Source organism: Penicillium daleae (assembly GCF_028827525.1).
Source record: "Penicillium daleae strain IBT 16125 chromosome Unknown utg000001l_segment0_segment0, whole genome shotgun sequence".
In the NCBI taxonomy this organism is placed as follows: Eukaryota; Fungi; Ascomycota; class Eurotiomycetes; order Eurotiales; family Aspergillaceae; genus Penicillium; species Penicillium daleae.
In genome coordinates this window covers 2,296,916-2,318,188 of record NW_026623149.1, presented here as the reverse complement: position 1 = coordinate 2,318,188, position 21,273 = coordinate 2,296,916, and the positions used below count along the sequence as shown (strand labels likewise).

Here is a 21,273-nt window from a genome sequence, read left to right as displayed (position 1 = left end):
GGTACCTAACTTATTAGTTAGTTAATTAGTTATGTTTGTTAGTTAATTGCATAAAATTGCGTAGTCATCCCATTTTATATAACTAACGTAATTCCCACCCGTCCCCGTCCAAAATCGCGTCTTTCTACCTACACACCAGTAACCACATCGACAAACACGATTCTTAGTGGACTACCAACACGCGCGGCTAGAAGCCTTCTAATCAGCTAATCCAACTATACAAAACAGCTTCGCAGCTAGTGACCCAGTGCCAATCGACGCAGGAAGAGTGCTCTCGAAGCTTAATATCTCTCTACGAACTCCGTCACCACCAAGCAGCCGGCCAAGCAGCCGATCTAGCTAATTCACATCAAAAATGCCCTAAACCGTTACCTAGCTACTAAAGCAAGTGGATCTTCTTCCATCAGAATTGTTAAGACAAATATGTCGTCATATAGGAATATTACTCAGTCTTTGCTTGTCATTGACCCGCATACTCAAGACTCCTAGCTCCAACACAACCGTTTCAGTTCGCGCCAGAACCTATGGTCGTTCAAAGTTCTATGCAGCAGCCACGCCGCTGATCTATGAAGACCTAGTGTGATGTTCTGGAACCGTCTCGGCGCTGGCCGAGGATACCCCAGGACGTCCATTTCTTAAACTCGCCTGGAGACTGTCCTTGGTCTATGTCGTGCAATCCACAATACCAGCCGCACAGGAACAATACGCGTGGAGGATAGTGCCCTGGGTAAAGGATCTGGTACATAGTAGAGAACCAGCGACGAGGGATACCATTTTGGAGCCTCATTTGATAGATTGTACCTCATCCCACGTAGAGACGATCTCCGTTATTGGCGAAGGCTTTACTGGGAACGGGACTGGGAGCCTATAGTCACTCTCCTCTCGCATCTGGAGCAACTGAAGCAGCTCTATTTGATCATGTAGAATGAAGTCTCCGTGTCCGTCCGAGAAGCTATCTCCTAGTATCATCCAAATTGTCAGCTGAACATTTGGTGCCGACAGGTTGTCCGGTACAGTGCACCGGGGTTGGAAGCCAAAAGGCAGGAGAGTACGAGTACTAGAAAGATTTGGCCTAAATACGAGTTCGATTTTAATGTGCTACGCCTCTCCGGTCTACATACCCTCGCGGTTGATCTGCTCTATGGGGATGATCGTGCAATGGGCCGTCAGGATCTGGATGAGATGCTCCCGTTTCTATTCATGGCCCCGAATTTGAAACATCTTATTATTCAAGGGACAACAACGGATCACTTGGAAACCGAATTCCCATTTACCACTCTCAAGAAAGAATGGCATGATCTGCGTGCCGTTGCTGCCCCTAAACCACTATCTTCATTGCAGTCAATTTCCATTCTCATCAACCCAGAATTTAATATTTTGCCAAAGTCAGCAAATATTGTGGATCTTTCTCGACATCGCTCTTGGCAAATTGGAAGCATTTACGATCCAGCCGATGTGGCTGAGGTAGCCGTGCTATTTCCCAACTTAGAGCGCCTCTTCATCGATCCCCACCCCATTAGATGGCGAAATGTGGATACTACCGCTGAGAATGATCATTGTATCGCTGCAATTAGAGCGTTTCCAGCGCTCAAATACCTTCATATTAGCTTTCTCCGGAATGTCTCAAGTCTGGAAAGGATATTAGAGCCTCATGGACCGTCGCCAAGGGGACTCATCCTACAACCATCGACCCAAGCCCAACTTGTCCCGGTAAAGGGCAACAGTGCAAGTATGCCGAGTTGGATGCTTCTGAGATCCGTCGTATGGCGCAGACTTGTCCAAACCTGGAAGAACTCCGTCTCCCGATCAGGAGACCAAGAGGCAGTGGAGCAGAATACGAGATGTACATGGCTCTTGGTGAATTTGTCAACCTTCGTAGCCTGCTTCTGGATCTTCATTTCGACCCCCGGCGGATACCAGTGAGTGCAGTTGTGGAGACAGAAGAATCCGTTCTTTAGAAGGCCTTTGTCAATGCCGCGATGGACGAGAAATTTGCTTCGGGGCCCTGGAATCTCATCTCATCCGGTAGTAGACAAATTGGCTGCCGTTTGAGCAACATGCGCTTGGTAGCGTTTAGGCATGAATTCTTTGCGGATGGCGAGTAATATGTTCAGGGTTACTTGTCACGGTCATTCTTGGTGACAAGAGATTATAACCCGCTCAACGCTAGGTCTCCAACTGTGAATGAAGTCTGGAGATATGGCGAAACGTGCATTTCCCGGGCATAGAAGAATCCTATATGACTGAGCAACTTGCGAATATTCTTCGCAGCATCTGGCCATCGGGGCCTGGAGTGGATCATCTGCATGGGTGTCAGGTTGGACTAGCTATTCTTCGGCGATAGACGAATGATAGTTAAGTCTTCGTCGGAAACTGTATTCGCTGTGAACAGAATTGTTGTTAGTGTTCCATCATGTCTTTGAAACGATTGGTACCGTAGTACAGTAGATATTTTGGATCGTTGCGCTCCACTTGACCTGTTTCGATGGTGATCGGCCCTGACCTCCAGCCTGGGGTTGGCTGAGTCAGCGCGGGACCAGCTGCCCTCAGACTTGTGAAGCTGCGCCTGCGTCGAACCACCCCCGGCTGGACTTGAATCGCTCTCCTCGTCTATCCAATAGCGCAGAGCTCAATCGAAGCTCGTCCGCTTTTCAATTCGGAGCCCCTCTCCCACTCGTTGTCCTCATCCTTAGGGGGAGCGGAGCTTACGGAGAGACCCTTCCCGACCCTTCTCCTCCCCTAGACCAGTAAGCCCCGGTTGGCACCTCCGCACCATGTCGAATCCCGTACAGTCCTTTGACTCTCATCGACGGTCGACCGTATTCGGGCGCCAGCCAGAGGAGTTGCATATTCCTTCAACGGGACTGATCAATCCCAACCTTGCCTCTCGCCAGCAGTCAGTCCACGATTACCCCACGACGCCCGACGTGGGCGCTTCCACCCAAGTCCCCGCGATCAACGTCCACTCCAGCGCATCCTCCATGCAGTATGCGCCCAGTGGGAGCGCTGGTGGACACAGCAGCGCTACTCTGCCTGGGTCGCTGACGCCTGGAGGTCAGCATCGTCCGCCTGCTGTTTCGGTCAACACAGCTCCGTCCGTGATTCCCACCGTGCCGCAGTCGACACCACAACAGTCCAGCCATCGCACAAGTATGATCAACTCCCACGGCCATTCACAGTCCAGCCCCGCTGGCTTTGATCAATCCCCTATGTACAAACACCACGGGGCATCGGAAGCGTCCAAGTATCCTACATCTCCGGGCGCTGGGTACCCGCCACACACCCCGCAGGGTTCCAAGTACTCCCCGCTGGGGCTCGCGGACATTCGGCCCCCAGGTGACCATATTCTGGGTGAATCGCTGATGAGCCCGGGGTCGCTCCCTTACAATGGAGAGACTCAGATTCCTACAAACAGTAATTACGTGGCACCATGGCCTATATATGCCGTCGATTGGTGTAAATGGCCCATTTCGGGATCCTCGAGCTCGTTTGGGGGCAAGTTGGCCCTTGGGAGCTATCTAGAAGACAATCACAATTATGTTCGGATCATCTGGCCCGCTTCCACGTGAGTTCTACTAACTGTTTCTTCCAGATTCAAATCATCGACACACATTGGACGCAACCGGACCCGGATACCCCAGACGCCGCAGCAGGGGAGATTAAGCTGGACTATGTCAGGACCGCTGAGGCGACACACTCTTATCCCGTTACCCGCATTCTCTGGGAACCTCCATCCTCCCAGAAGCAGTCTACTGACTTACTCGCGACGTCGGGCGATCACCTGCGGCTGTGGTCACTTCCGAATTCTCAACCCTTGCAAAGCTCCAACTCGATCACCCGACCTTCCAGCCAAAGAGATGCTCCCCCTGCGAAGCTCTCTCCATTGGCACTTTTATCCAACTCTAAATCTCCCGAGCATACTGCCCCTATCACCTCGCTTGACTGGAACACCATCTCCCCGAGTCTTATCATCACATCTAGCATTGACACAACTTGCACTATCTGGGACATTCCGACCTTGACCGCTAAGACTCAACTTATTGCTCACGACAAGGAAGTCTATGATGTTCGCTTTTGTGCGAACAGCGTGGATGTCTTTGTCAGCTGCGGTGCTGATGGAAGTGTGCGCATGTTTGACTTGCGAAGTCTGGAGCATAGCACTATCATCTACGAGCCGACAGAAAAGACTGAGAAACGTAAGTTCTCCGTATAATGTTATGGTAATGATAAACGGGAATGGATGTTCACACTCCCTATAGCAGTGATGAGTCCTGGTAACTCCAGCCCATCCGGGCCATCGCAATCGGGCATGTGGCCTCCGCCACTGTTGAGAATCGCCGGTATGATGCCCTACCCTATCTTTTATATCTATTGAGAGCCGTTCATTAACCTTGCTACAGCCTCTCCTCACGACGCCCACCTCCTGGCCACATTCTCCCAGGACTCCAACGTCGTTCGTGTGCTTGACGTGCGGCAACCTGGACAAGCCCTCCTCGAGCTCAAGGGCCACTCCGCCTCCCTAAACTGTGTCGAATGGTCACCGAACCGACGCGGCGTCCTCGCCTCTGGAGGTGACGACAGCCTCGTTCTGATTTGGGACCTCATTAACCAACATAATGCCGCGCCTTTGTCCACACCTCAAGCTCCCGGCACTCCAGCGCAGGCCACGACCTCCGAGCGCGGTCCTGCTGCTGCATGGCAGTGTGACTACGAAGTCTCAAATATCAGCTGGTCCCCACAAGGCGGACCCAACCACGCCGGCCAACCTCGTGAATGGCTCGGCGTCTGCGGTGGACGAGGGATATGGGGTGTCTCATTATAAGGATATGGATGAAGGACCTAAAAAAAGAAAGCATAGGCGGGTGGGGGACATGTCTTTTTTTGCATTTTGTTCTTCTCATGCTATTTCCTTTCTTTGACTCAGGCTTTATCTTGCAAGCGAGGATCCCACGTTTACCCCCAATCCCTGCATCCCGATTTGACTGCATTAGATGGTTTGAATTGCCCCCGATCGCCCATCATCAACCTTGCTCCCATTTTCATCCCGTCTTCCATATTCCCCGTTTGCTAGGTGGGTGTATTTGATTATTTTGGCCCCCAGCTCTCTAGCATATTGTGCATCAGGCTGCGTGATAGCCGAATCGAGTTCGGCTACATAGCACCCCCCATTCGATTTGTTTTGCGGGGGTTACTCGACCAAGGGTTCGGTTCGTCGATGAGGCGGAGCGGTTGATGGTTGCATTTTGATCTACTTTTGATTTTGGCACGAGTGAATGAATGAACGATACTACACATCGCAATTTTGGAAGTGGTACTCCCTCTGATTTTAGACCGTCAAGTGTATTGGTCCTATCCGATCTCATTTTGAGGTGTTTCAAATGGATTAGAGAATATGCTATGCTATTGTAGGCCGTAATCCAATCCTGACTTCTCTATTTGCAAGTCTATTGGTGTCTATAGTTACATGGGCTGATCCAGAGTTCGAGATGTACCAGCCAAAGAGAGAAATTCGCGGAAACTCGTCCAGCGAGTTGGTATCAAAAGAAAAAGGAAGGGAAGGAGGGGGGGGGGAAGCTAATAAGTAGAGCAGTATGTACTCCAGCAATAATTATTGTCCCCGTAAGAAGGGAGTTGTGTAGCCAATGGCTTCGAACTCACTGGTTCCGCGGGGTTTGTGACCTTGGCGTTGTCAAGCTCGGCGTCCCAGTCGCTGGTGAACCCTTTGCGATAACCCGACTTTCAATCCAGCGGGCGAATTTCACACTGGGCACGTCGACGGCGCGCCAGAAGACGTCGCCCGCCCAGATAGAGATGGGCAGACAAATCAACCATCCAATGAAAAATCCAAGGCAGTACTGAGAATTGGTCTCCTTGCCCGTCATGGCCCAGATAGTAGGCATGATCGAGTAGCCGAGCGAGTGTAGAATGGGACCGTGGACGATATAAAACGCGAACGAGATATTGCCCAGATACTGCGACAATGGATTGGTGAATACTTTCTGGATGTCGGGGGAGTGATTGATGCTCAAGACGATCAGGGTTGCGCCGATGGTTTGTGGGAATCGGTGTGGCTCGGGATATGTGCTTGGGGTGATTTTCCAGAGCCACATGTACCCCGGCGTCCACTTGAATCCGAGATTCGGAGTTGACCCGATGTACAGACCCAGCACGAAGACGGCGATCCATAAGCGCCTTCGGGAGACAGTAGTTATGATCTTTCCACCGGGACGGAGGCGGATGTGTCTTTTATCGTCCCTGACTGAAGCAGAGTTCGCGGGCCGCTCCCACGTTCCGTTGATGAGGTCAATTTCGGCCATTAACATGCCGCACAGGAATAGGACGACATCCCATCGACCATAGCGCATGCAGAACCAAATCAAACTGGCCACGAGAGGCATTCGGACGATCGACACCAGACGTGAGGTGGCCAAGGTCGTAATGAACAGGACGAGCGAACACCGGAACTCTAAAGGAATGGTCCATAGGTGCGGGTTGTAGTTGTTGTAGAAGAGACCCCAGTCGAATGGGTTCAGCAGATGGGCGACGGTGTAGTAAAAGTCCCAGAATTGCTTAGTGAAGGACCCGTAAATGGGCGGGTGCTGTTCATTCGTGCCGACAATGGTATGGCCCTCCTTAATGACGCCCCACGAGTAATTGTACAAGCCAAGTCGGACAGCCACAAAGACGCAAGCAAGACCAACGATGGAAGGGATGTAGAGGCGCAGTGCTCTTCGAAAGGTTGACGAGGCCAGTACAGTAAAGGTTTCCTCGAATGATCGGGATCGGATGGTTTTCAAGGGCTTGTAGGAGAGCACATAGCCCGAGATGACAAAAAAGATGGCCACCATGATGTGGCCCGAGATTAACATGTGCAAGAAAGGTAACTGGTGTATTCCAAAATTCTCGCCTGCGAATCCCCACCCGACCGCCACCTTCCAGGTGTATGTGAAGAGGAAGTGGAAGTTGAAGACTAGCAGACAGGCCCAGCCGCGCAGCCCATCAAGCGCCGCGATGGCATGCAACTTGGTCGGTTGGGGTGCACCACCACCAACATATCGTTGTAGAAAGCTTGGGGTCAATGCAACCGTCAATCTATGCCCTAAATCTTCGGTAAAGGCCAGCCAATCTTCCTGCGACACCTTCGGTGCCAGCCCATTGGAGTTCGCGAGAATATTGGACGGATGGAATTGGGAGAAGCCGTTCCAGCGGGAGGTGTCGGTGAAGTGAGCGGTTGCGCGAGAGCCGCCTTCGAGGTCAGTGAGTGGGATATCTGAAGCCGACGTCGAGGCTCGATCTTGTGGTGGTGGAGCCATAGTGTGGAAGGTCGAGGGGTTCGGAGGAAGACGTGCGGCGGAAGCCTAGCACGGAAAGGTCGTTAAATGGAGTTGCGCATTGAAATTGGAGACAAATAGGAGGTGTGTGTTGGATTGAATGAGCTTGACTCCCGGCTATGAGCTAGCGATAGACACGTCGGGAGTTGTTAAAGGTGGGTGTATGAGGTCGTGGTGATCAGATCAAAGGAGCCAGAACGCGGTCGAAAATGCCCCGAAGCCCGGTTTAATACGTCAGCGGGATGGCGTTCCTTAGTCCAGGGTCTCTCTTTCTTGGCGGCCCAATGCCAAACAGAATGGCAGGCTGGCAACAATGATGTATAGGCGAAGAGACGTGAGGCCTGGATAGTTGAAAGAGTCAAGAAGCGGGAGGAGGAAAGGAGACAAGAGGATACCGGCTGATGCCATGCCATTTGCGGCCAACCCTGCGCCGTATGCGGCCGGTGGACTTGGCCTGGTTCAGCTAAATACCTCGGAACTGTGGGTCAAGCCAAATTTTGTGAGAGTCAAGACAATCTAATCTCATTTTTAGATCATTTCCAAATTTATTCGTTCCAATGCCAATGGGTGTCCGATTCAGATTACTGTACGATGTCCCTGGTATACTCCGTCGGTGACGCGTCAAACAGCGGGACGATCAGTCGAGGCGCAAGAAGCGCATGATGCGCCTCATGGCCATACGAGATTGCCCAGTCTCACTATAACCGCTTATCTATAGTTGACCATTGGATTCATATACTTGCCAAACATCCTCGTTGCTAGACCCTCATCCTGGTGTCGACAGGTATACGACAAGTCACGGGACTTCATACTCATCGCTGAGTCAGGTTGTCACGTGACTGCATCGCAAATTCCACTTGGCCTTTCGAGAATCTCAACTTCTGGATGCTTCATGCGTCGTGCTTGGGAAAATCACTTATAAATTAGCTGGACAAATCCTTCAAACCTATTCAACTGGCATGGAAAATTCCCGTTCTGTGTGCGTCAGAACGTGTGTGAAATGATAAACCCCGATGCGTAGCAAATAGCTCTGCAAGCTTGCACTAGCTCTCCCTTTCGGGATTGAGCTTCGATAGTGGCGAGCATCCAGGGTGGAATAGATCTGATCTAGCTTGCAGCGTCTCTTATCTGATGTGATAATGTCAACATTTACATCCATCCATGTAAACTCCTGTAAATATCATCCATGTTCCCTCTGTAATTCGTAATCGTGGCCTTTTTGCTAGCCCCCTTCCCCGAAGCGGCGATGATCCTCCCAAGCTCCCCGATTCGCGCCATCCCGAGAACTTCTCCTTCCTTCAGTGTCCTTCAGTCATTGTCCACTTCTCCGTCCGCATCGCGACCCCTCCACGGTCTGGATGTCGCGATCGCCAGTTGCCGTGTCTTTCTCGATAATATTCTAGGCGCTCGCGCTGGTGATCGGGGTGGTCCCGACCCGAGAAAAAAAAGGGTGGGCAAGCTGTCGCCATGGATTTGCGCACGATCATGAATACCGACGGCGGCGCTGCCTCCAAGGCCCCGCAAGCCAGTCAATCGTCTGGCGCGCCGTCGGATCCATCTCGTCAGCAGCAGCCCCAGCAGCAGCAGCAGTACGCAGAATACTCGAGTCGTCCGTCGCAGCCCTTGCAACACGCCCAACACCCTCAGCACGCCTCGCCCGGGCGATCCTCGTCCTTCGGCCCGGCCCAGTCGCCTTACCAGCAGTTCCCCCCAGGACCACCGCCGCCATTGAATACGGCAGTGCAGTCACATCCAAGCCAAAGCCCTCAGCAAGTGTCGACTCCATACGGTTCCGGGGCGCGTGATCCATACGGCACGTCAGCCTACAGTTCGCATGCCCAAGCCTCCGCCGGCCCCTTGGCCTCGCCGTACACGCCGCAGCAGCCCATGAGTGCAGGTCCTCAACACCCTGAGCCGCAGTCCTATTTTGCGCAACAACGGTCAAACTCGCTGCAATCTGTGATGACGAACCCGCTTGGCGCGGGTGAAACCTTCCGCCCTGGAGATAGTCCCCCGTCCGCCTCACAACCGCTTCCCTCACATCAGTTCTCTCCATCCACACATCGTTCAGTTCCAGGGACTCCTTTGGGACCTCCTCCCGCCTTCTTCTCTCATCAATCGCCTTCCTCCACGCGTCCACGGTCATCCGGTCGCGCCTCTCCCCGCCACAATCCGTCTAGTCCCTACGCCGTGCATGGCACGAAGCAGACACAATCTCCCTCAGCTTCACGACAGATATCGCCCTCCTCTCGTCACTCCGAGTCGGCCCCTCACTTCCCTTCCGCCAGTGTAAAACAGGAGCCCCCCGAGATTCCGAGTCCCCAGATTGCCTCGCGACAAAATAGCACGGCAACTGCGTCTGATACCGCGGGTGCAGCTCCTCTCCGTTCCTCTGAGGACCGAAAGTGGAACGAGAGTCCCACAGCGGCATTTCCATCCGGCCCAGGGTCAGATTCACGCGCCTCGCCTGTTGCCACTACACATCCACAGATTACCAGCTCCCCCTCGGCCTCAAGAAGCGGTTCGCATCCGCTGAAAATGGAGATAGATCAAGAACCGACGGACCGTACCGAGAGTCAACAGCCCAAACTCAAGAGGAGACGGTATAATGAACCTCCAATCTATGCTCAAAGATCAGTTCGAACCAAAGGCAGATGCCCCATAATTCCCAACCCGCAGTCGCCGATTCCAAAACATGCACGACGTACTGGCCAGGATCCGTGGGCCTCGCGCAGGCACTCTCTAGCGTCGACTGCTGGGTCTGCAACAACGACGACAACACGCACTACTCGGACACCTGGGCCAGCGGTACCACCGCCCAGGACAAACGGCCCTCCTCCTCCTCCTGCTGCCGCTGCTGCTGCTGCTGTTGCTGCTGTTGCTGCAGCTCCTCGTGTGGAAGAACAAGGCTCACTTGGTCCCTGGGAGCCTTCAATCACTGGATTTATCCCATTTGAGGAAATTACGAAGCAGCTGTGTGATTTCCTCTTCCAGCATGTGGTGGTGAGGACCGACGTTGCCGCCGGCGCGGCGGGTTCGGCTGCTGCAGGACAAGGTGCCATCATTGAAGTTGAAGCCAAGCTGGGTCATCTCATGGATATGGATCGCAGAGAGAGGCTGGTCTTGCCCGTTCTCACGGAGAGCGTCATCAATCGAGAGTCCCGGTTGCGTACCTCATTTGAGAGTAGCATGACTGTGGTACGTAGACACTCGGAATTATTCAAGTTGGGGACGAGGACTAACGGTGAAAATTCAAGGAGCAACATCGGGCCATGAACAACTTTCTCAATGAGCAAGTCAAAGCGTCCATGGTCAACGATTCATCTCGGATCCCAATCTCGTACGCGCATAAAAAGGAGCGCGATACATTCTACGAGGTCTCACCCCAGGAACTACCGCCCGTGATCCGGCAAAATCTCAACCCTCGCCACAAACCCAAAGTCCGTGTAACCACCGATGTAAAGACTGGGGAAGTCATTGCCAAGATCGTCAAATGTCGTGTTGCGGACATCGACGTCTACAGTCCCCGCACAAACGTGGATTGGCGTGTCTCTGTTAACCTCGAAATGGAGTACGACGGCGATATCACCCACCTACCCGCGGTGGACGCCTCCAAAGGCGGCCGCGGGGAGCGCAACAAAGACCGCATGAGCTACCGACACTTGGCCTACCAAATCGACCTGACACAAGTGGCCACGGTCGAGGTGAGTTTTTCCCCCGCATCTGACCCTTTTCCGGGGTACCTGTGTAACTAGAGATCAACCTTCTGACTGTTGTGGACAGGCGCCGACGAAAAATGATTTCGAGCACGAGCTGGAAGTTGAAGTCTCTGCTGCGGAAATCCGACGTCAGGGCAATCTTGCCATGGCAGGCGATCCGTCAAACCAGTATGAGGAATTGGTGAAGGGCTTTGTGGATAATATTCGTATACTGGCACGGGCCGTGCCGCCTTGACGAATTTTCTTATAATGGTCTCTTGATATTCCTTTTTGTCTCTTTTACTTTTCTCTTCTGTATTATGTATTTTTGAAGCTGGCATTCGGGGTTATATAACCCTTGAGTTTTTCTTTTCTTTTCTTTTTCTCTACTTTTCTCTTCGGTCTCCTTGTCTTGCAGATATGGTTCATTCGCATTTGGCTCTTGGGGTATTGGGTAAAGATGCCCGTGGCAATAGACAGGGTTTTTCAGAGAGGGTTTCCTTTTGTTTGTTTGGGAATTTATACCGCTTGGATTCGGATGGTCTGGTAAGACCAGGCTCACAGTTGTGAGACGTGATCTATTGAGAAGTTCTTGATTTCTGATCTTCCGTAGGTCATATCCAAGATAGTTCTGTACTGATACTCATACACTGTGTACAATTGACAAGGCTCCGAGTTCATATTCTTACAGACAGATTTACCGTCCGGGAGGCGCGGATGAAACTTGGATGTCATAAGTGATGGGCGATTGATCAACGACCTGAACCTCATGGAGAGGATCCCTAGTGGTTAGAATAAGGTTGTCTGACATCAGATTGAGAGGTAGGGTATGTAGATTAAGACGGTAGCATGTGTCAGATAAACTGGAATACGAAACCTGGGAGGCGGTTTTAGTAGAGAATCTCCGGTTAGATGGTCTTCTTCTTCTTCTTCTTCTTTATCTTCTTAGAACGATCAGATCAGAAAGTGTGAATTTTTGAAGCGCCAAGTAACATACAACCAGCGGCTAGAAAACGACAATAAAAAAAAGGGGGAATACATAGGTCATCAGGTCGCGGCTCCCAGTAACATCATGAAAAGCCCGCATGAAAACATCAAAAGAAGGGGCCGAATGCACCTTTCCTACGCCAACGCAAACAGTGCCACACCAGTCGCCACAACAGCCGACAACACAGTCGGCATCAAAATCCCCGCCCGACTCGACTTGACACCCAACAACGCCGTGGGCTCAAACTCATTTGGCGTGGTGGAATTGACGGTGCCGTTCCAGCAGTAATTCGAGAAACACTGGGTACAGATACTGGGGAGGGTAGTGTTGGTGCGCTCAAAGGAGCGGGCGAGAATGGCACAGCCCACGCAGGCAGTCCAGTTCCCGTCGCGGGTGCTGTTGGCCATGGTGGCGACCTCGTAGCCGTTGAGGATGATGTCGTCGCGCTGGGTGTCGTTGTACGAGAGGGTGAAGGTGGAGACGTTGGACAGGGCCGAGTATGGGAAGTTGGGGACGTAGACGACTAGCGGGGCTGGGCCGGTGAGGTTGGAACTGTTGCAGCCGAAGAAGGTGGGCCGTGTGTTGAGGCCAAGGTTGACGAAGGTGTTTTGGTCTGGGATGGCGGGGAACGCGGTGCCGTTGCCGATGCCGGTGCTGTTTAGGCTACGCTCGTAGGTGGCGACTAGGGCTGTGCCGTTGGGCCAGCTGAAGGTTGTGTCGGCGGAGGAGTCAACGGCGAAGATCACGTCGACGTGGCGCACGGGTTGGATGAGGGGGTGTAGAGGGACGTTTTGTAGATCTTCGCCGCCGTCGACGACGTCGAGCTCGGTTTGCGAGGCATAGGGGGAAGAATGGTTGTTGTAGTGGTAGAACGGGTTGGGATCGTAGGATGCGATGTCGTCGTCGGCTTTGTCCAGCTTGTTTAGGATGTCCGTGAAGATGTTCTTCGCGAAAGTCGGGAGCGAGGTGGTGTTGAGTTGAAGTAGGAACTGGTTGAATAGAGTGGACGAGGTTCCAATGATGAAGCCGGCACTGTCAAAGCCGCCGATACAGCTCTCGTTGCTGGGGAGGGAGCCGCCCACGAATCTGGACCCGAGGAATTGGAGAGGAGCGAAGCCATAGATGGTCGGGTCAAAGGTTCCAAACTCCCAGGGATTGAACTCGTACACGGTGGAGTTACTGCCTACCACCTTTTCGCCGGGATTACGGCCGTCTGCTACGACGAGAGGCATGGGGTAGTTGCCGTCGATGAAATCCTTGGTCTGGGCGATGGATGACCAGGTGTAGTCAATACCTCCATTGCTGGCGTTAAACATTTGATAGGAGAGAGCTCGGCCCCTGCGGTAACACACTGTTAGTTGATAACGACTTGTTGATAATGCAGATTGACGAAAAAGGTAAGATGTACCAGATATCGGTGATGGAGGTATCAAAGCCAGCATTCTTCTTGTCCTCGACAGCCGTTGCCAGGTCCTTGTAGTAACTGGCCGAGTCGAGGATTTGAACACCACCGGTATCCGGGCCCTTGAGGATGGAGTTCCCAAACTGCCACACGGCACCAGCCGTATGGGTCTGCAGCGACGAGATGGTGGTGAAGTTGTTGATGTAGATCGACCCCAGCAGCCAGCTACCACCACTCAGCCCGGAGACATAAGTAGCCGACTGAAGCAATCCACCCAGGTGACCACTGGCAGTTGCATTATTCGTACGGCTATCAAATGCCTTGATAGCACCAGCACCGTTCATCAGCGCGCGGTAACCACCACCGGACACGGCAATACCGATGTTCGGCAGATTCGAGGGACTACTCGCGTGGGTCTCCAGGTATGAAGTCACATCGAAGTCGCCGACCTGGACATGGCCGAAAAAGTCCTTCATGGCCGACAGACTCTTATTGCGACGAGTCTCCAGCCATGCGGTCTCATTGGGGGACAGACTGGCGGCGCTGCGTACCGTCGGGCGACTGGCTGGGCAGCTCACACTGGTCGGGGTATATCCATCGGGGGCATTGGGCAACGCTCGACCCAGCAAAGCCAGCGAGAACTCGTCCGGGTCGATAGCACCGGGGGCAGCGATGGCACCTATTTTCCATGGATCATGGCTTTTTGTTAGCCAAACGGGGCTTGTGATCGCACAAGCTGGCAATGGTGTACGGGACCTTGCAGGACCCCGAAGGAGGTCCGCGAGCCCGCAGGGTTCCGATTGCGAGCAGCAATCATCACGTACCGGACAGGGCCAGCGCAACGCCGGAGATCAGCGCAGCAACTTTCATGATGGTGGGCAACTTTTCCTCTTCTCTCACCAGGGTCCAGTGTGAACTGACAGGGAGCTTCACGATCCGAGGGTGACTGCGGCAGCGCAGCGAAGGGGGTGGCTGGATTGTATTTATGCAGGCCGGGCAGGCCGGAACCGTACGATCAGAACCCAAGCTTATTCTTATTATTAGTTGGGAGCTCCTGCAGCTGCTCAGTAATCTTCATCTTGGCCAAGTTGGTCCAAAATGGCCAATTTAGTCGATCGTGCCCAGGGATCCGCAAATCAATCATGGCGCAGCAAAGTGGAGAGGGGCTAGTAGTAACTCGTGATGTCAACACAGAATCCAGCGAACCTTTCCGCGGGCCGAACGGAGCGGTGTATGGCTTATGCTTCTGCATATTCGTCTTTCACTCGATCGCTGTGGCGGACAAGGATCTGATCAATCCTATTATGATTACTATTCTTATTTTGGATTCTGTCCCTGGCTCCCTACAGGGCTGAGCTGAGTCGTAGCCTGCGCCACTCTCTCGTACCCTCCAGCTGGGGTCCTCTAGGTCGGACTTCGATGCTTGTTGAACAGCGCTAGTTAGTTCCAGGATATCCTCAATACATAATAGTACATGATCCTGGCCCCACAGAAACTCATTCCTAGCACTGAATCCCAATATTATTCACAAGAGCAAGGAAAACAGACACAATCGGGTGTACAGTACTGGACTGGTTGTTCTTCAGATTACCTCCTATGGGGGCCAAAATCACCAATGCGAAGAAATACCCGAAACAAGTTAAAAGGTATCCCTCCCGCCGGCATCCGAAGTGAAACGCCTCCTTCCAGGCCCCATTGTTGCGACCTAACAAGGGAGTTAGGGACTAGGCAGCGGGATATCCCTCGCAGAACAGGATCCACGGCTCTTCAGCTGGAGCCTGTAGGAGTGGGCTTACGTGAACTGTGGAGATTATTAGGGGCCCACTCTGGAAGAGGATTGGAAGAGGATGGGGTTATGCACGGATTACCGAGACTCCGTGTTATACTTCCGTTGTACAGAGTACGGAGTACTTCTTCTATAACTAGTTAAGGTATGGTTCGGATTGCTGACATTGTAACGTAGTATGGAGCTACGCGTGTGGTGAGCAATTCTTAGGTTTAAATCTTCTCGCATATGCTGCGAAATTCTCTTCCAGTAGTACGAAGCTTACGCGATGCATGATACGGGGAAAGGGGGTGAATTTGATTAAATGATATCGATACTTGACAGAATGGAGGAAAGAACCACCAAATAAAGGATGCATTTTTTGATCTCCAGTGAAAAATCCCCAGTGAGAATGAAAGACAAAGAGGGGTATCCATGCTCATCGTTCACTCGTTCCAGAGCGTCGTTCCAAGTGTCGAAGTTCACTCGCTACTCATCTCCTGGTCAATCGGGGGCCCAGTCGCAGAGAGCTTTGTGGAGATCAAGCAGCTTTGGGGATCAGGAATAGAGCATTTCTGAATCCTGGCCTCGTGTCCGGAGCCATCGTGTCGAAACTGTGCTGCCCCCCGCGAGAGCAAATACATATCGGAGAAGCTCTGTTGACATGACCAATTCCGTACGTTCTAGGTGAGAACGGCAGGAGATTCTATATCCCCTTGAATTGCGGCTTATCCTCGAACAGTAGTCTTGTGTAGTGGGGAAATCCGGTATGGTACACTGCGTATACCCAGCATGTTTCGCACAAGAAGCCCATCGCATTTGCGATAACTTGAGTATAATCGTGCAACTCCGGCATTCGGGTCGCACAGCACAGCCTCTCCTGCTGTGGAATGCTGTGAAGGATCCACATGAACAGGCAGGACCCCCGAATGAGCACTTGTTCTAGTAGACCCTATATATACATTCCCTCGTCTTGACGGCCAATCACGCCCCCAAGTGCAGTCGGATATATGGCGGGGTACGTATCCACACTCGAAGGACGGTTCTGGGCTCTGGATAATCTATACACGCAAGGAAACCAAGTCAGTACAGTTGCGCGCCTAAGCTTGAAAGGCAAGTAATAGGCGACATATACTTACTGCCCTCTCATGTCGGTTGTAAGGTGCCAAGCGGTAGGGAACAACAGGTAGTCCATGGCCGATCGACTTCAGAAGTTCACGAAACGTCACTCGGACGACGTTGAATCAAAACAGTGGAGTGAGGCCCTGCCAGGAACCTAATGATGACAATACTAAGGGACAGTCTCCGGTGTGGACCCGGATTTATTAGCACCACCAATTTCCCGAACGAGTCGATTCGTATGACCCTCGCAAAGCGTGTATTACCGACCCAACTGTTCCCAATTGCGCCTCGTTTGCATTCATTAGGAAGGTCAAGATTCCGAAAGAGACTACCACAGGAACCTGTTAGCGCCAACATTAAGTATGGAGCGTCCTCCACCAAGTCTCTAACCTTTGCCCAGAAGTCATCGGGGACACTCACCCACGAACAAGTTTTGAAGCTTTGGAAGCCAGAGAACCCGGAGTAGCCAAAGGGCGTGAATTGTGCTGCAAACTGTGCAACCCAACGTTCCACCGGGAGTTGATAGAGTTGTTGAAGAAGTTGAGAGACAACAAAATCGACGACTGGAATATATCTATCTATCCCGTGACCCTAAGGCAAGGTCAGATGTCTCCTCATCATCCCTCGTCCTTGGATTCTCAGAGCCCAAGGCCTCCGATGGGTCCATGTATAGTTCCCAGACGCCGATAGAGCTTAGAGAAAGCAGTGCATTCAAGATGTGCATCCGACATTTACTCCGACACGAAAATGAGAGTGAGAGATTGGAGCGGCCGCAACGAGTACGTATAGAGTCGCCATAGAGGGGAAATAGAAAAATCGTGAAAGGGCACGAAAGCCGATTTCGACTAGAAATTTGTCAGTGACTGCACAGTAGTGCCTCTGAAATGAAAATGAATGACATACCACGGTTTGCATAATTATAAAATAGCAATAGGTGATCCTATAGGGCATCCGCAACAGGAGATGTTACAAGCCAAGCAAAATCAAGCAAAAGCCTTCATTCGGTGCTATCTGACGAAGGAATCAAGTCTGGGGAAGGAATGGAAGAAGAAGAAGAAGAAGATGTGTAGTGGCGGATCCTTTACACCCCATCTTTCCTGAGGCATTCTTCCAGGAAACTTCCCTTTTCGGACACGCATGAGGCTCCAAGCAACATCGCGCTCGCAGGTGGCTGCCTCATTCCTTAGGCATCCAATTGCTGCCTCGTTCCTTAGGCAGGCGTCCGATCGTCAACATCCGTCACAGGAGACACTGTTACGTCGACATCGTACCTCGAGGGATTTATCTGATGTGGGTCACCAACGCCGGAGCCATTTTCAAGGCGTTTCTGCCCAGACAGGTCCCTCATCACGATTCGCTGAGAGGAATCACAGAACCAGATTTCACGCTCTCTGATTGGGGTGGAATTGAAAGCAAGGCCCTAGCTTGAGAGCAGATTGTCATCGAGTGTGTGCGTTGTCATTAGGTACTCGGCCATGTAGTCGGTTTCCTTCGGCCTTCCACAGTCAATATGTGTCGGGGCTATTAGAATGTGGCAGTTTCGAGCCTGTAATTGCCAGCTTTCGTAGCATTGGAAGGCGAAATGTGTAGGAGATGAGAAATTCTCAGCGTTCAGGGTCCTTATACATCGGCAAGAGAGCGACGACGAGGTATAGGTGGCGGGGACCTGGGCTTCGCCGTTGAAGGCATGGATGTGATTCACTCGCCGGGAGATCAGGGGAGTGACGAGAAATGCGCTGCTCATGCAGTATCACAAGGAATATACCGCGTCCTCGAATGTTATGCGGGTGAGTTGCTTGTTTTCGCCACGAGCGGGACCCAGAAGTGAGGTGCCCAGCAGTGAAGTGAGTGAAAGATAGATATGCCAGTAGTGTAGTAGGCCCGGAGATGATCGAGGCAGTGAGTTCAAGGGCAGCATGACTGAATCCTGGCCGTCCAAAGCAGGCTAGTTGGGTCGGGACAGGGGCAACGAAGAAATTCTGACAATTCACTGATAAAGCTCGTGATTGAAGTTGTAGCGAAGCGCTCTGAGGGGTCTGTACGGTAATGTCAGTGACTGTGCAAGAGGCTCAAATATTCGGATATCGAACTAACTACATCATGTGTCCATGATGAGAAGTAGCGAGAGCCAGTTGTAAACAGAATGCAAACTTCTTTGACATCGACGCTTTGTGGCAGCCACTATAGATTGCAGCGAATGATCTCTAGGCGGAGGATACACAGACCCGAACAAGTCGACGAGTTCATTCCACGTTGGAGCTGCAGGTTACCTGACGGGTGACAGGTCGTCAATAGAGATGCTGATCACCAAGGATACCTCTGTCCTTGCCAACGAGCACTTCGCTTTAATTTCGTGGGCGACTTCCCCGGGGCTTGAAGGTCTTGTGGTATATATAGAGTTCCGTCGAGAACAAGTTTCTCTTTCCTTCCATTATAGAAGGAGAGAGTTGAGAGATGGACGAAGTATGGACGAAGTTTGACCAGGAAGACGGAGTTGGAGGCTTTATGTAGATGCTAGAGAGCAAGTCAATTGCAGGAGATTTCCTTCAATTTGAATGCGACCAGCCGTGAGGAGAGCAAGGATGGCCGCTGTAAGAATTAAGGTGGTTGCATTTAAGAGAGCTTGTTTGGTTGTACTTGGCGATACTGGGAACTTCCGTCTAGCCAGATTCGCAGGCAAACTTGATGTGTCTCCAATGAACAAGCTTGGCTGGCTCCACTTGTATGGCCGGTTTACGTGGAAATACTCCACTACGCAGTACAAGACTACACAGAACTAGAAAAGACATGAGGTAAGAATATTCATGTAGATGATATTAAAATCAAATCATTAAAGCATCCCGTCGTATCGGAACATCAGCATGGATATCATGATTTGGACGTCTGGAAAAACAGACTCCAGCATAAACCCCAGAACTCAAAAAAAAAAAAAAAAAAAAAAGGGAAAATATGAAAAAAAAGATACATATGGTCTCATGAGAAACCCAAGCTAATGCATCTCAACTTTAACCCCGGACGGGACCGACCTCAGCAGCCTCGATGAGACCAAGGGTGCTCTTCTCATCAGCCTCAACCCGACCCTCGGGCAAGTTGTTCAGCTCATCTTCCTCCTTGTCCAGGCTCCAGAACTGAATGATGAACAGCAGACCACCGACACCAGAGAGCACCGCGAAGACACCGTAGTTCCAAATAAGCAGAGGATCGCTGGAGAGCGGGTTCAGGGCCTCGGCAATGGCGGCGGAGATGGCGTTGGTGAAAAGGGAGATGGCCTGGATCAGGGAACGCATGTTGCGAGGGGCCTTGGAGTAGGCGTACTCGAGGGAGGTGATGGAGGCGAAAATCTCGGACAGAGCGATGAGCACGTAGGCACCGGTCTGGGCCCAAACGTTGATCGGGGCCGGGATGATGCTGCCGTCGTCGGTGGCACAGCTGTTGGCGTTGTAGCCACAGGGCGAGTCACGGTAGATGTAGTACTGGATCACGGCGGACCAGACCATGGCTAGGGCGGCAAGCAGGAAACCAACGGTGACCTTCCTGATAGCGGTGAAGCGGATGCCCATCTTGCGCAAACCGGGGTACAGCAAGGCATCACAGATGGGGATGAAGATGATCAGGGCGATGGGGTCCAGGTTGTTGACGACGTCGTTGGGGACGCCGTTGAGAGTCATGGTACTGGCCTGAGCAGTCAAGTTGTTGGTCAGTTGACCGTAGGCCAGCCAGTACAGAGGGTAGTAGCAGAAGACAGCGCAGGCGGCGAAACCACGGCGGACCTCGTCAACCCAGGCATCGTCAAAGGTCATCCAGGCGGGGCGAGAGCCGGGTGCGATGTTGGAGGGCTTGGCGGCTTCCCAGAGGGTACCGTCGTGAGTGCGCTTCCAGAACTTGACGGGGTTCCAGTGCCAGCGGTCACGCAGAGCAAACATGAAGACACGCACAGCCTTGGAGACCACAGAACCCTGAGGAGGAGACTGGCGATAACGCTTGCGGCCCCACCACATGACGAAGGGAGTAGTCAGGAACATGATGGTGGGCAGGAGGTAGGCCAGCCAGAAACCGACGTACTTCTCGGCGTAGGCCATGCCAATCTGACCGATCAGAGCACCGAGGTTGATGAACAGGTAGAAGTAGTGGTAGATACGACTCTGAGTGATGGTCGGGTCGATGATGACACGTTCACCAGAGGGTAGAGTGCGAACCTTGAGATTCACTGCGGGAATCTGCTCGACGACCAGGGCGGAAATGTTGGGCTTGAAGCCACCGGTACCAAGACCCATAATGATGACACCAAGCATGAAGACAGCAAAGCAGGCGGTGGTGTTGGTGATGACGGGAGGAATGGCGGAGATGACCAGAATGATGTGACCCACGATGGTAATGGCAATAGACCAACAGATGGTCTTGTATCTTCCCCAGTGCTCATCGGCAAGGTAGGCACTGAACAGAGGAATCAGGTAGACCCAGAAGGTGTTGAAGGTGTTGATTCCGTTGGCGGCCTCCACACCCTTGCCCAGGGCACCCGAGACACCTTGGGAGCTACCACCACCGGCACCAGTGTTGTGGATGGAGCCAGGGGGGCCATTGACCTGGGGCAGCGAATGGTTCACAAAGTTGGAGTCTGGTGAGAGATGAGATTTGATGTCAGCAGGAGTTCATATAATTCAGATTGTAGATCTCGGGAGAAACATACACAAGACCTGAGTTCCGTAGTAAGAGAAACGCTCGCACAGCTCGACAAAGGCGACGGTGTAGACAGCCCATGGGATCGGGGCTGAGACTCGGCGCAGCGCATTCGGGCCGTGCAGCTCATCGTCGGTAGGATCCTCGTCACCGATTTGAAGGTTATACGAGGCCGAGACGAGACTCTTCTCGGGACGACCAGGGTCAGCGAGCTTCTCATCAACAACTGTGGTCACAGCGCGATCAGACTCCTGGATGTCCGAGGAGCTGGTACGGGTGGTAGTCGCCAT

The 21,273-nt window shown here is 52.4% G+C and overlaps 5 protein-coding genes across 5 annotated transcripts; 2 read left to right on the top strand and 3 right to left on the bottom strand.

Annotated features, from left to right (window-relative positions):
* Positions 1 to 2,774: 2,774 nt before the first annotated feature.
* On the top strand, positions 2,775 to 4,822 carry N7458_000718 (uncharacterized protein; the record flags this gene model as incomplete). The annotated part of the gene is made up of 4 exons (XM_056904112.1): positions 2,775 to 3,539; positions 3,593 to 4,196; positions 4,260 to 4,340; positions 4,401 to 4,822. 4 exons carry the CDS (start codon positions 2,775 to 2,777, stop codon positions 4,820 to 4,822), a joined length of 1,872 nt encoding a protein of 623 aa, XP_056771879.1.
* An 832-nt stretch (positions 4,823 to 5,654) lies between these two features.
* Positions 5,655 to 7,313, bottom strand: N7458_000717 (acyltransferase family protein; the record flags this gene model as incomplete). The annotated part of the gene is made up of 1 exon (XM_056904111.1): positions 5,655 to 7,313. The coding sequence occupies one exon, from the start codon at positions 7,311 to 7,313 to the stop codon at positions 5,655 to 5,657; it is 1,659 nt and encodes a 552-aa protein (XP_056771878.1).
* Positions 7,314 to 8,798: 1,485 nt separating this feature from the next.
* On the top strand, positions 8,799 to 11,285 carry triA (uncharacterized protein; the record flags this gene model as incomplete). Its single annotated transcript, XM_056904110.1, has 3 exons — positions 8,799 to 10,529; positions 10,589 to 11,035; positions 11,115 to 11,285. The coding sequence occupies 3 exons, from the start codon at positions 8,799 to 8,801 to the stop codon at positions 11,283 to 11,285; spliced, it is 2,349 nt and encodes a 782-aa protein (XP_056771877.1).
* An 866-nt stretch (positions 11,286 to 12,151) lies between these two features.
* On the bottom strand, positions 12,152 to 14,289 carry N7458_000715 (lysophospholipase family protein; the record flags this gene model as incomplete). The annotated part of the gene is made up of 3 exons (XM_056904109.1): positions 12,152 to 13,355; positions 13,426 to 14,098; positions 14,244 to 14,289. 3 exons carry the CDS (start codon positions 14,287 to 14,289, stop codon positions 12,152 to 12,154), a joined length of 1,923 nt encoding a protein of 640 aa, XP_056771876.1.
* A 5,022-nt stretch (positions 14,290 to 19,311) lies between these two features.
* N7458_000714 (uncharacterized protein) lies at positions 19,312 to 21,273 on the bottom strand (the record flags this gene model as incomplete). The annotated part of the gene is made up of 2 exons (XM_056904108.1): positions 19,312 to 20,921; positions 20,994 to 21,273. The coding sequence occupies 2 exons, from the start codon at positions 21,271 to 21,273 to the stop codon at positions 19,312 to 19,314; spliced, it is 1,890 nt and encodes a 629-aa protein (XP_056771875.1).